The 15,670-nt window shown below is 28.4% G+C and overlaps 1 protein-coding gene across 1 annotated transcript; it reads right to left on the bottom strand.

The window, feature by feature from the left end:
- Positions 1–8,637: 8,637 nt before the first annotated feature.
- On the bottom strand, positions 8,638–11,443 carry LOC105124783 (probable WRKY transcription factor 46). Its single transcript, XM_011024904.1, has 3 exons — positions 10,489–11,443; positions 10,247–10,375; positions 8,638–9,412 (listed from the first exon to the last, which is right to left on the bottom strand). Exons 1-3 carry the CDS (start codon positions 10,806–10,808, stop codon positions 8,767–8,769), a joined length of 1,095 nt encoding a protein of 364 aa, XP_011023206.1. The 5' UTR covers positions 10,809–11,443; the 3' UTR covers positions 8,638–8,766.
- Positions 11,444–15,670: the final 4,227 nt, after the last annotated feature.

Genomic DNA, 15,670 nt, shown 5'->3' with positions numbered 1-15,670 from the left:
ATTATTTATTTTAGACAAAAAGGTTTTAGTTAAAAATATCTCTTTCTTATCTTTATTTTAAATTATCCAAATTTTTGTTTTGGTATGTATTGATATTACTTTTGAGTTTTATTAAATAAATGACATAAAATATAAAACAAAATGTTGAATTTTTTTTAGTTGAAATTAAAGATGTTAATAAAAAGAAATGATGACCGGTTATCAAATTAGTTTTTTTCAATGGAATTTAAATTATGATTTTTTTATAAAAGTAATTAATGACGTATCTCAACTAAAATAAAAAAAGAAAGAGTTCTTGTTATACAAGATTTGATATCTTAACTTGCATCTATTTTTTAGGTTCATGACTTAGACGTATAGTACTTAGTGATATATAATTAACTTTTCTTTATAGAAACAAAGATATTACACTGATTATTAAAAAATTAATTGACTTTATGGTATTATTTATATACTTTTGATTCTTAGATATATAACTACCTCTTGGTCAAAGTTTTATCAAATTTTATTTTTTATTTTTTTAATTATTATCTTATTTGTTAAAGGCTGCTTGATTACGTGATCAAAAGGTCCATATCAATACATCATTAGAGTTATTTAGTAAGTTTATTTATTATGTTTATGAATTATGGTTTTATTTAGACCATAGTTATTAAATCTGGACCAGCTCAGTTGGTCAACCCGAGGGCTGGATCAGACTGAGTTTGTTAAAAGACCAGCTAGTGCAACGATCCAGCCAAACTCTATCGACTTAGTGGATTAACCCGTGATCAAGGCAACCCGAGCGAGACTCAGTATTTTTTTTTCAAATGTGAGATTTGAAATTTATCAGTATATATACTTTGTTCAAAAAAAAGTTACGTTTTTTTAATATAGAATAAAAAAGCTTTTTGATTTAAATATTTCAACTTAAAAGGATAATATAGTATTTTTTTAATGTAGGATTTGAAACTATAGTTTTTAAACCCGGCCCGGTGGCTGGCCTGGTTCAAGGCCCGGGGTCCGGGTTTTGACCGGGTCGGCCGGGTCAATTTCTATTTTAAAAAAAATTCAAAACGACGTCGTTTTTGTAAAAAAAAAAAACAAAAGTCAACGGGTTGCAACCGGGCTTTTGACCGGGTTTTGCCGGGTCGTCCGGGTTTCCGGGTCGGCCGGGGCATGGCTCACCCTACTTTTTCATCAACCCGGCCCGGTTCCAGCCCCGGGTCTTACGGGTCCCGGGTCAACCCGCCGGGCCGGGCCGGGTTTTAAAACTATGTTTGAAACCCATTAGTATATATACTCTATATTCCAAAAAAAAATTATTTTTTTTCAATGAGGGATTATTAGTATATATTCTCTATATTTCAAAAACAAAACTGTTTTTGTCAATGTAGGATTTGAAACTCATTAATATATAAAAATTATGTTTTTTTTAATATAAGATAAAAAAAATTTGATTTAAATACTTCAATTTAAAAACTTAACTTAATATCTTTTTAATGTAGAATAAAAAACTTTTTAAAATTTCTTTTAAACTTCATTATTTAAAATATATATAGTCTATATTTACATAGATTTTTTTTAATTTTTTCATATAAAATATTAAAATTTTAATTTTTTAATTTTTTCAGATTAACCCGAGTTAACCCAAGTTAATCTATGAAACTTGGGACCCCATCTCTTAGAAGAGTCAACTCCCGAAACGGGTTTAATAACTATAATTTAGACTATAAATAATATGATTTAGACTATAAATAATCTTGTACCAAGATAAAACTTGATGAAGCCTCTTTTATCAATCAATAAACTTGTTTTCGAGACTTTCAGAATTTCTCAATAACTCCGTAGCTTTATTATCAAAGCTTAATTAATGGCATATCGGTATGTTGGTATGAATTGTGAAATAAAATGTGGAAGTCAGATGAAGAGTACTGTGAAGTAGGTGAATTAAGCTAAATTGGGTAGCTGATGGTATTGTCTATAATTTGCTCACATGTAAAGGAAACGCGAAAATTGGGTTGGATTTCTTTGCGTAAGCCTTCATTGCTTTTGTGCCACTTTCGATGTTGAAAGTTCTGCATTTCAATGATGATAAATGTGATTAGGTTTAAGGTACAAATTTGGGGTTTTCCATAGGTGATCAGGCCAACATCATACTTTAGGAGAACGAATATATACACAATATATATGACTTATAAATCCTAAAAAAACATTTTCACATATATACTTTTCAAACCTGTTTTGATAATATTTTCCCTTTTGGAGAACAGGAAACCAATTAATTTCTCGAAGAAGACTGTTTTCTATTGAATAGAAATAATAATTTTGCCCAATTTTATTAAAAATACAACAAATACAGAGACATTAGAGAATATATTTCTTTTAATTGATCAACTGCATCATAGAGGGTTTTCTGCTCTCTGGGATTTTGTATATCAAACCATCTTAGCTAGAACTTTGTGTTTGTGGCATAATGCTATCTCAAGTTGCTTCAACTATACTGCTAAAATGACTAGTATTTTCAAAATTAGAATGTCCGAAAGTCGGTTTTCCGTGCATAAAGAATTTTATGTTATTTCTTCGCTCGACTCCTACACAAGCCGTCCACACTCTAATCCCTCAACATATCCCATTATAAACTTGGAGTTCGAATAAGGTGAATTGATGCCAATCACATCGGCAACTCTACCATCCAAGATTATATTATTAAATATTTTATTTCATTAGCCACTCTAACACTATGTTTGATATGTTGTAATCAGTTGTTACCATGATAAAATAAAATGTTAACATGATATACTATATCGTCCATTTCTGTGTATGGTTGGAAAAAAAATTGCAATGCCATGTAGTAATCAGTACTCATTTATAAAATAAAATGTTAACATGATATACTATGTCCGTTTCTGTGTATGGTTGGAAAAAAAATTGCAATGCCATGTAGTTATCATTACTCATAATTCTTGTAAGTCTATTAGAAATTATAAATATTATGTAAAAATTATGTAACGAGCAATCAATGATTAAGAGAAATATTGGATGGATTTAATTTTTATTCAATTAGATTTGATTTTTATCTTTATTATCTTTAATTGAGCTATAAAGATTATAATGATAATTTACTATGAAATTCTATTTTATATATATATATAAAAATTTGAGTGCAAATTTTTTAATATAAGGATTGTAATTATTCCAAACAAAAAACAAGAGGATTAAAAAATCCCAAATGATGGATTATTTGAAGAGAGGTAATTGATAGGGACGAAATTGTGTTCTTAAAAAAAAGAGGGATTAAAGTAAAACATTCTATTACATTATAAAATGGATGACAATACTACGAACCGCTAAAATTATACCCCATCCAGGCTGCCTGTGAGGTTGGGCTCTTAAGAAATGGAATATCTGATTATTAGGGTTTCATTTTGTATCCAAGTCCATGAGCAGATTATACGAGCTTGGGTCGCCACACCATCCTCCATGCTTAAGCTTTGAAGGCGTTTGTCCATCATTGAGCATTTAGCCCGAAGCATCATAGCAAGTCCGTACATAAAAACTCATGGGCCATCAACGCCTTGATTACGAATTCTCGTTTTACTTTGAGAAAGTGCTGTTTCTATATATATACATACATATATATATATATATAGATGTTGGGTGATGAACCGGGTCTGGGCTGGCCGAAGCCAACTACAAAGTACAAACTAATATTTCTCGTCGAGGTAAAGCAATTGATGTCAATTCAAGTTTTTAGTATGCATATTAATAATAAAAAAAAATAAAAAAATTATTTATTAAATTACTTTAAAATAACTAAATTTACATTGTTGTTGAGGATAATTTATTTATTCTTAAAATTTTATTGTTTTTAAGCAATATGCCTTTTAAAATTCCAATAACAATACTTAATTTAGATATATTTTTAAATAAGATTTTTGAATCAAAATAAAAGGACTAAATTATCACCTACTAGAGTTAAGTTAAGCTCCAAATTTGAAATAAAAACCAAAGCATAAAAAAAACAAAATATTAAAAATAAGGTAAGGAAGAGTGTGTAAAAATCTGGAAAAAATTTATTAAAAACTTTTCTTTAACCTCCTTTTTTTATGACTTTTAAAAATTAAAATGTTAAAAAATTAATTTTGATAATAATCATAATAACTCCCGTCATTGTCAACTTTAAATTGTTCATTGTAAATAAAAAATTAAATTTGATCATGGTGGCCATAAATCTAAAATTTTGAACTCAAAAAACTATTTAAATATACATAACATGTTTTTGGAAGAGACTCTCAACAATGAGTTGAAAAAATATTTTTTTCATAAATCATGCCCAAATCCAAATCTCAACTAACAAAAAAATATACTTTTTTATCTAAAATATTATTTTACAATTGGGTCGGGCCAACACGCCTTTGTTTGTATTTAAATTCAAAACTCACTTTGTTATTTGAATTCAATTTTAACTTTCTAACATTTCAATTTATAAACATTAAGGAACTTGTGTTTATTACTGGTGTAAGATATAATTAATTTAGAGTGTTTTGAGTTACATTAAAAAACATATCAATCAAGAGTTCTTTGAAATCAATTTTTTATTTATCTATAATTTGTTTAAATCATGTTAGTATTTCATGTTAAAAATTTTATACTAAAAATTAAATTCAAACAAAATTTTAACCCAAAATGTTAATGGATTTCACTTTTAATTTAGCCTCAGATATGTTCATTAACAATATTTTAACAAATTTTCCAATATTTTCTAGTTATAGATTAAAAAAAAGTGAGAATTCTTAATTCTATCTATTTTGTTACCTCAACATGTATCAACAACACCCTATAAATTGGGACTAGAAATTTTACCCACCTTGATCTTGGCTTAGATTTTTTTTCAACAAAAAAATTTATATATAAACTTTTTCAACATGTTTTTGTATTTTAAAAAAATATGAGTGAAAAAAAATATTATACAAACATATAATCAAGTAAATTGAGAACTATGTACGTTAACAATTGAGAAAAGAAAAACATAAATAATGAAAAAAATTGAGAGACAAGTGTAAATTAAAATATTTAATTTTGTAAGATATGACATTTACATAGTTGTATTTGCTAAATTTATTAATAAAAATATTTTTTTATTAATCAAACAATAATAAAAAAGACAAACATTAAATTGATTGAATAAAATAGAAAAACAATAATGTGTAAGGCTGCACATATTATAAATATTATTGAAAATAATTTTTTTTATTTTCAAAAATAAAGTTCATTTATACAAAAGATTCATATATATATATATATATATATATATATATTAGAAAAACCTCTTCAAAAATTAAATACATAATTGAAAAATAGTTTTCATTTCAAATAGGCTTTCTAAATAACATAAAAGAGAAAATAGATATTAATCTAAATAAAAATAAAAATAAGATTAAGATTAATTTAAAAAATAGAAAAAAAAATTTAAATAAAAAAGTGAATAGTATCGTCCACATTAAAACTTGTGAAGTGAACTCGAGCCTTGAACTCAACCAGGGTTAATATTTTTTCCTCTTAAATTTATAGCAAACCTAAAAAAAGTAAACAATATCGTTTACGATAAAACATAAAGGGGTAAATATAGTTACACAATGTTTACCTCATATATTTTCCCCTTAAATTTATAACAAAATTTGAAAAAAAAAGTCTTGGCTTAGATTTTTTTTCAACAAAAAAATTTATATATAAACTTTTTCAACATGTTTTTGTATTTTAAAAAAATATGAGTGAAAAAAAATATTATACAAACATATAATCAAGTAAATTGAGAACTATGTACGTTAACAATTGAGAAAAGAAAAACATAAATAATGAAAAAAATTGAGAGACAAGTGTAAATTAAAATATTTAATTTTGTAAGATATGACATTTACATAGTTGTATTTGCTAAATTTATTAATAAAAATATTTTTTTATTAATCAAACAATAATAAAAAAGACAAACATTAAATTGATTGAATAAAATAGAAAAACAATAATGTGTAAGGCTGCACATATTATAAATATTATTGAAAATAATTTTTTTTATTTTCAAAAATAAAGTTCATTTATACAAAAGATTCATATATATATATATATATATATATATATATTAGAAAAACCTCTTCAAAAATTAAATACATAATTGAAAAATAGTTTTCATTTCAAATAGGCTTTCTAAATAACATAAAAGAGAAAATAGATATTAATCTAAATAAAAATAAAAATAAGATTAAGATTAATTTAAAAAATAGAAAAAAAAATTTAAATAAAAAAGTGAATAGTATCGTCCACATTAAAACTTGTGAAGTGAACTCGAGCCTTGAACTCAACTAGGGTTAATATTTTTTCCTCTTAAATTTATAGCAAACCTAAAAAAAGTAAACAATATCGTTTACGATAAAACATAAAGGGGTAAATATAGTTACACAATGTTTACCTCATATATTTTCCCCTTAAATTTATAACAAAATTTGAAAAAAAAAGGAAGCAATGACCAGTGTCATCCACAATAAAACGTAAGGGGGTGAATAGTGCATATGTATAGTATTCACCCTATATGCTTTAGTTTATTTAGGGTGAATTCGAACCATAAACTTAATTGGGTTAATATTTTTCCTTTTAAATTTATAACAAATCTAAAAAAAATAAACAAAATCATCTACAACCAAACATTATAGTGTGAATAGTGCGGTTAAGTAGCGTTCATCTACACATTTTCCCCTTAAATTTATAGCAAAAAAATAGTAAATAATGTGTTCATATTAAAATATAAAGAGGTGAATAATATAGTTACATGATATGTATATATATATATATATATAGTATTATTTGTTTCCTGTCATAATGTATTACTTTCTCTTTATTGTTTTTCCTACAATATTTTCCCTTTGTTTTCTTTTTATTTCTAAATTATATATGTTAATTGTACTTTTTTAATATTGAGCTAGTTAAAAAAAAAAAATTTAATCTTTTTTCTTCAAAATACTGTGGATTGCTATGGTGTTTTTCCACATGATTTTTCTATTTGATTTTTTTATTTTTCAAAATTTTATTTGTTAATTTTATTTTTTAAATATTGATTGATTGAGAAATTAGTTTTGTAATTTTTTCTTTCAAACATTGTTGATTGCTATAGTGTTTTTCCACATGGTTTTTTTTTTGTTTTTTATAATTTTTTCTAAAATTATCTTTTTTATTTATTTTTTTAATATTAAGCTGATTAAGAATTACAGTTACAATATGTACAGTAGTTACTGTAGCTTGCTCGCAAATTACTGTGAATTATTACAATATTTTTTTCCACGTGGTTTTTTTGTTTTTTATGTTTTTTTTCTAAAATTATCTTTGACAATTTTATTTTTTAAAATATTAGGCTAGTGAAGAATTAAATTACAAACAAATACAAATAAGACTAAATCATATGGGAAAAACAATGTAACTTTCCTCACATGGTTTTTTTTCTAGTTTTTTTGTGTTTTCTTTTTTTTGTAATATTTTTTTTCCAAAGTTATCTTTATCAATTTTATTTTTTTTAATATTAAGCTGATTAGAATTTAACTTTATAATAAAACTTAATCATGTGGAGAAAACACTATAGCTTTCCTCGCAAAACACTATGGATTGCTACAGTATCTCTTCATATGGTTTTTTTCATATGATTTTTTTAAATTATCTTTGTCAATTTTATTTTTATAATAATAAACTGATTAAGAATTACAATTATAAATCATTACAAATAAGGCTAAATCATGTGGAGAAGCGAAGGAACTTTCATCACAAGATACTGTAGATTGCTAGTGTTTCTAACATGATTCTTTTTCTTTTTCTTTTCCTGATTTTTATTTTTTTGAATATTGAGTTGGTTAAGAATTATAATTACAATAAAACTAAATCATATAGGAAAAGTATTGTAATTTTCCTCATAAAACATTATAAATTGTTATAACGTTTTTCCTCATTAGTTTTTTTCCTTTCAAAATTATCTTTATTGATTTTTTTTAATATTAAATTTTTAGAGAATTTAAATTTGTGATTATTTTTATTTTTATTAACAGAAAAGCTAAATTATAAGGCGAAAATACTATATTTTTTCTCACAAAATACTGTAAATTGTTACAAATTATTTTATTCAGTTTCTAAATTTTTCATCATTAACATAATTTTTTATCCGTCATAAAATATTAATTCTATCATATTTTTAATTTCTATTACTTATTCTATACTCATTTATAATTATAATACTACCAAATATATTTATTATATAAATCCGTTACAGCATACACACATGCCATCTCTCGTATATTTAAAAACATGTGGAATTGATCATTAACATAATTTTTTATCCGTCATAAAATATTAATTCTATCATATTTTTAATTTCTATTACTTATTCTATACTCATTTATAATTATAATACCACCAAATATATTTATTATATAAATCCGTTGCAGCATACACACATGCCATCTCTCATATATATAAAAACATGTGGAATTGTATAGTGTTTCTTCACACGCGCGGTTCAGATTATAGGTAATTGAGCACATTTTACCGGTTGGTATTGCTATATATAGCACTAGGCACTCCAGCAATCTTGAAAAAAACTGAGCTAAAAGGTTACATTATTAAAAAAAAAAAAAATTCACTACCGGATCAAAGGGGAAAATTATCTCGGCCAGCACCATAGGAGACTTTGAACACACCATCTCTCTTCCAATAATGACGAGGCAGGAATAATGAACGCGCACCCTAACTCTATTAAGCAAAGAATTCCGGATTGTCAAATGGGAAAGTGGTGTCAAAATCTACATAATCGATAGAGATATCCAAATCTCTGATTGGCGAATTGGTGACCGAAGTCGGGGCTGAGATTTTCTCGGTGGTGAGTTCACACCCTTGGGTTTGCACATTTTGGGAACCTATTCCAAAGCTGTTCATATGACATGGTGACACTGAGAAATAGTTGGATTCGGATGTTGTAGGAGATATGAATGTTGGAGAAAAGCTACCAAAGAAGCTGTTTTCAATCATGGACTCTGTGAAAATATTGTTTTCCTCGTTTTCATTCCCAGATGACGTACATGGGAAGGAAAAGAATGGGAAAATGCCGTCCTTGGAGCCCAAGTCCTCGTTTTTAACTTGATTACAGTCTAATCCAAAGTAACGAGATATCTCCTTCGATGGCTTTGGTTTCTCTTCATGCTGCTGCTGACAATGATATTTACTTCGTTTCGAGAAACCATTTTCCAGAGAAGGTGATGCCACGGGTGGAGTAGAGACTTGGTTACATGTATGCCTCCCTCGATAGGTCACTTCAAAAACTGAATGGTTCTCATCAGATCTTTGCACTTGCTTCGTGGCCAGACAACCTTGTGAATGACGGTGAGTGCATCTGTAGTATCCTCTGCGATTTGCAACACCAATTAATGTTAAAATGATTCTAAAAAAACCAAATCAAATGGATTAATAAGATGATTAAAACATGCTCAATGGTTATCGACATCAAAGCGGCTTAGTCAGACAATTTTTAACTGGGAAGGGAAGGTTTAGAATGCCGCAGTGAGGTTTGATACAATAATGATGACTATACGAGCCAAGGTTGATCACTATTAAAAGAAATTTTAAAAAAATCTAAATCACCTGAAATAGTATAAGAAATTAAAGTGACAAATTTTTAAAAATTTCAGGTAACAATTAATTACACCAATTACATTTTTTATTATTTATGAATTTTAAATTGTAATATTTCTCTTAAACTTATTTTGGCTAGTAAAAACTTCCCTTAAGCTTAATTTTAGCTAATTAATTGGAAACTTTTTAGAGTTTTCGGTAAAAAAAAATGGCGCACAAGGTTTCAAATTATTTGAATTGCTTGATTGAGTAAACAAAACTTGGATAAAAGAGAAAAAAAAATCAGGTTATTAAATATTCATTAATGATGATGGTAATCTCAATTTGTAGCTACTGCATTTGAATAAAAAAATAAAACAGTTTTAATGGCTATTAGATTGTGTATGGCGTCTTTTCCTAGCGACTTTAATGACGAGAGCAGTCAGGACACGGTCTAACACTTTAAATTGGATCTCACCAGGCAGGTAAGGTCCAGTGCCGAGCAATTATGACATTTTTCAAGAAGATGTCGTACAATTTGGATAAGCGACGAAGTTTTTCTTCTCCCCGTTTTTTACGTGGAGATAACATGATTTAGAAAGCGAAAAAACATGTCTCGGACTCTCACCTTGGAAAATTAGCTCCGAGAATATCTTTTTGTCCGTATTTCCTCCAGCTGTGACCGTCATCAAGTGGTCCTTCTAGGCCAGTCCCTGGACAAACCTTCACTTGCTCGGTCCGTCGAGATTGTGTCTTTCTACAGCGGCACACAATTCACAATTCGAAGTTAGATCATAATCATTCACAGTTCACCTAAAACGCAAACCTAGTTAGTAAACATAAACAAAAAAGATAAGAAAGGTTTATTACCTCTTCTTGTTAACATCTTTGTTCCATTCCTTCTTGCAATCTTGATCAGAGACTTCACTCCAAGGACTAGTACTGTTGGAAAATGAATGCGGTGCTTCCATTATGCCAATTGTGGGCTTTGGTTGATCAGCAACTAAAGCACCGCGATTTAGCACTGAAAGTGCTTTCTCGTAAGAAAAAAGTATCTTCTCAACCAGGAATTGACGTGCTTCAAGGGATGAGGAAGGGTTAAGATGGTTCCTAAGCTGTTTTGCTAGCTCTTTCCCTTGAGCTAGCTCACTAACTAGAGTCTTTTGCTCCCACTCCATGGACTTTCCCATTCAGAAAATGCAGTAAGGGCAGTACAACTGTGCTTTTCAAGATTTAAGTTGTGAATGGATTTGGGTCCAATTGAGGTGCAAAGTAATAAGACGGAGGAAGTTTATTCCATCAACAGAACTGAGCTTTGCGCTCTCAAGTATAGCTAGAATGAGATCCTGGCTATGTGAGCAAAGGAGGTATACAAAAAGGCTATGGTAAGGCTTTGGATTGAAGAATCAAAAGCAACAAACATATTAAGAAAGAGAACTCTTTGTCTAGTTTTAAATAGAGCTCAAATTAAACGAGCCGAAATAGCAACAGGGTTTTGTGAGATCACTTGCTATAACAGAGAAAACGAACAAAATGTGGGGTTAGAAAATGACCAGAAACGACAGACTGGGGGCGTGGATGAGTGAGATATAAATGTAAAGAGAGAGATGATAAAGCTATCTATATGTAAGAAAGGTAAAGATTTTTGTTGCTGATCAAGAAGCTGTGAGGAAGAGGGAGATTTAAGGTTGGGAAAGGGGAAGGAAGAGAATCTGTTTTTTCATTCACAAAGCAGTGGGCCCGCTTTCTGTCTTGATGTAGGTTGATCGAAAGGAGAGTGTGAGAGAAAGATTCAATTGCTGACCATTTCAAACACACGCAGACGGAGTCGTCAATCACTACTCTCACTCTCGACTTTTACCAATTTATTTATTACACTGTTTCAGTGCCCAGCAGCTACGCGGAAGGAGGATTGGATATTCTCGGCGGTCTCGTTCTTGCTTCATGGTTCACACTGACCATTTACACTAACTTTTGTAAATATAATATGAAGATTAAAAAAAACTGGAGTTAATTATAACTTAGTTCCTAAATTACCATTGACCAGAAGTAACAGTCCTCCAATTGATTTTCTATTTTTCAAAGAAAAAAATAATTAAAAGGAACATTAAGTTGACAAAAGAAATAAGCTATAAATAGAACATATGGAGATGAAAGATGTAAGGATTACTAAATGAGTTTGTTAAATACGGACTGAAGTAATAATTAACGCAACGGAAATGAGAGTGGGGACAGATCGACGTATGATGAGGGCGTCATGATGACGGATGCGAGATCACACATGTGCACCCACATGCACGTTTGCATCTATCACATAATCCAGCTTTATGCGAATAAAATATTCACCTAGCTAAATGACTAAATAATACATTAAAACATGTCGCGTATTTCGCATGTTTTACTCTCACTTTAAAAAATATTTTTTTATTTTATTTTTTAATATTAAATTTATTTTTTATTAGGTTTCTTTAGTGTTCTAACACAAATCACGAGTTTAAAGATTAATCTAGTAGCCTAGGTTTTTTTTTCTTATTTAACTTTTTTTTAATTCATCATTTAATATTGGGTTAATTGAAAATTAGATTTCATAATTTATTTTATTTATTTTATATTAAATTATTCAATTTTATCACTCAATATTAGGTTGGTTGATTTATACCACTTTTCATAGGAGATGGATTTCACATTAATTCTTTTTATTTGATAAACTTTAATATGTGTGATGATCAAAAATATAGTCATGAGCTCAAAAATATTAGGTGATCATGGATATGCCTCTTGGTGCTTGTTTTGGATGCTTTCGTGGAAGATTGGTTATGTAATGGGGACTCTACTCATGCATAAAAATAAAGGTGTTTTTGTCTAGTTATACTGGCCTTTTCATCTTAATGTAATTTTCTATAATTTTTTTATAATGAGGAAATTTCAATCAAAAAGATTATACAACTTTTACCGGAAGGAATAGTTGTAGACTTCATTAATCAAAACTTTTATGGTAATAAACTCAAGGAGTTTTTCCATATCGAGCATCTCTTTGTTGAACATTTGAGATAGATCATACTGTTCTCATCTTCAGTAGTGAGATGATGAAGAACTTTTTGTGCTTTTTTTTTGCTGGAATGGTTGGGTGTAAAGAGAGAAAAAAGTTTAAAGCTGAGATCACAAAGACTATTGTATCATACTCATGTGGATTCATGAAGTGTTATTGGAAAAACTTTACACATAGCATCATTGTCTTGTGTATAAGTGCTACAATATTTTTTATATTTTGCGTGTTCTCAGGGATTTATGAATCCTTTATAATTATCTAGGTTAACCTTTGTAGATACATGGTCTATAAAGAGTTAAGTGTGCAATTTTCTATGACAAAGTAGAGATTCTTTTTCTTGGTTATAGATGTATTCTTGCTTGTGAACTAGCGGAGTTATAAAGCTTATCTCATGTCTAGGTCCTTCTTGGTTCATAAGTGAGTTTTAGATGGAGATCAATGAAAACTAGATTATTTAGAACATCTCATATAAGAAATATATGTGTAACTTCTTTTAAGTATAAAAGTGAGAGTGTTACTCGCTTTTGTGTAATTATATCTTATCTCTTTAGAGAATTGAAGTTGTCATATTATATATTTAGTAGTGCTTGTTTTTATACAAAAATATAAAAGTGAACATGTAATTGTATCATTGCGACAAAATCATTAAGTATATTGGAAATCTGAAGGAGCGTATCACATAAGCAAGTGCTTTATATATTTGTACTTATCTTATTTTATTATATTTTTATATTATCCTGCAAATATGTAATTAATTTTTACAGAACAATTCTTAACAATCTTAAAGCTAAATCCTTTTTATCTTAATTGTCTAGTTTTTTTTCTTGCATAAAGCTTTGTTAATCAAATAATTTGATTTATTAACATCATCAAAATTTACTATTATAGTAGAAAAATATGAACTCTACTTAAGAGAATTTTATTTTGCTTCAGTGAATATTACTATGACAAGCATGATTTAAGTAGGGAGAATTCTTTTATCACTTTCTGTAGTGTATGGTGAGAACTTTAAAAAGTGAAAATAAAATATGCGTAGGGAGAATTCTTTTATCACTTTCTGTAGTATATGGTGAGAACTTTAAAAAGTTCAATGGTTTGACCTTTAAAAGGTGAAAATAAAATATGTTACTTGACCACCTTGAATGTAAAAGCTTTGGATGCATACTAATTTTGTGTTTAAAATTTACATCTTGAATGGATTAGATAATACATTCTATGATATATATAGTTATATTAGCAATAAAAATGTATTATGGGAAGTTTTAGATTGGAACTATAAGGCTAAAAATGTCACTATGAAAAAAAACCATAGTTGATGAATTCCTTGATTTAGAGATGATCAATTCAAGGATTATAATAATATGAGTGTGAGAGTTTATACTCATTTTTTATAATATTCATGCTGAAAAAATAGTTAGAGATAAATTTTTTCAAATGGCTATTATTATTAGGAATTTTTTATCATCTTGGAAAGACTTCAAGAATTAACTTAAATATAAACAAAAGAATATAGGAGTTGAAATTTTTATTTTAATGTTAAGGATAGAAAATAATAATAAGTTGTCCAAAATAAGGATCAAATTATTTTTTAACGGATTATAGGGACAATATGGTTGAAAAAGTGATAAAGTCGCACAATAAAAATTGTCAAATTCCTTATTTATAACAAGAAATTGGACGTTAAACCAAAGATTGAAGAATAGATTTAGATTTGAACGAGGTAGTTCCGAGAGAGGAAGGGATTTATAAGCCTATTCCACTTGGTTTGAGAACATCGCAAATGAGGTATTGGAGAGAAGTGTATTTGAAGTTGTCTCGGATGTCAACCTAAACAATAATTCAGAGTAGTGGTGAGTTATTATGAGACATGTTTATGCTAAAAAATAATATTTTTTATGTATAAAGAAGTATATGATGACCAATTATTCACAAGGATTTTATCAACCTCAAAATTCATTGAATTGTTAAGAATTACTTCTTAATGTTAGTCTTGAATTATTTCAACTCCATTAAATCTTTTCATATTCTTTGGTTAACTTAATGAATCATCAGAAGTTAATTCTAATTGATTCCACATCCCTAACCTCCCCTACAAAATAAGAGGTGGAGGGAATTCATTCTTTAAAGTAGAAGTGGGAGTGAAAAAAAAAAGAAAATAAATAAAAAATGTATGCTCTCTATCTTATTTACTTTTGTGCTCTCCTTCCTATAACTTTAGGTTTGTTGTTGTCGAAAAAAAAATTAACTAACCTTTCTAGTATGAGATATTATTGTTGAAATTATAGGAGAAAAGTTGCATTAAAAACATTTGCTACTTTCTGCCATATTGTCTTGTCTTTTCCCTCGAAATCCTACTATAAGAATTTTATATAATTGTACTTATTTTTTATTTTTTGATCTTATTCATATTTTTATATTATCTTAGAAATATATAATTGATTTTTATTTACAAAAATAAAATTCAATACTAGTTATATGAGCCCATCAACTATGACTAAAAGTAATCAGTGTTTTATTATAGCGCGGCCTACTGTTCGCACAGTGCTGCTCACTGTGGATTGTAAGAGCTTTCAATGTGCATTGCACTGTTGATGAATTCCCTCCTGAAAACAGATAGCTCAAACACCACGTGACATTTAGGCTATTTTTTCTTGACTGTAATCTAAGCGTCAAGTGACGCTTTGGCTTAGGTACTCATAAGCATTACCCAAAATAGAATTGAGCCCTAGCCGCTAGTAGACCAAGTGCCACGTAGTACTTAGGCAACACCACCTCAAGCCCTTAGCACAACACCACCTGACATTGGTCTCCTTTCTCTCGGGTGCAGCTGACACGACTAAAAAATTGATGTCTTCTTCCAAGTGTGGGAGTGTCGAAATAATAAATAACCCGGTAAGACCGGGGTCGAACCACAGGGAGGTTAATTGTAGAAATTAGAAACGATAATAGTACAATAACAACAATAATAATAGTAATAACAATAATAACAACAATGACAATAAC

This window comes from Populus euphratica, unplaced genomic scaffold, assembly GCF_000495115.2.
Source record: "Populus euphratica unplaced genomic scaffold, PopEup_1.0 scaffold32.1, whole genome shotgun sequence".
In the NCBI taxonomy this organism is placed as follows: Eukaryota; Viridiplantae; Streptophyta; class Magnoliopsida; order Malpighiales; family Salicaceae; genus Populus; species Populus euphratica.
This window is presented reverse-complemented; position numbering and strand designations above follow the sequence as displayed.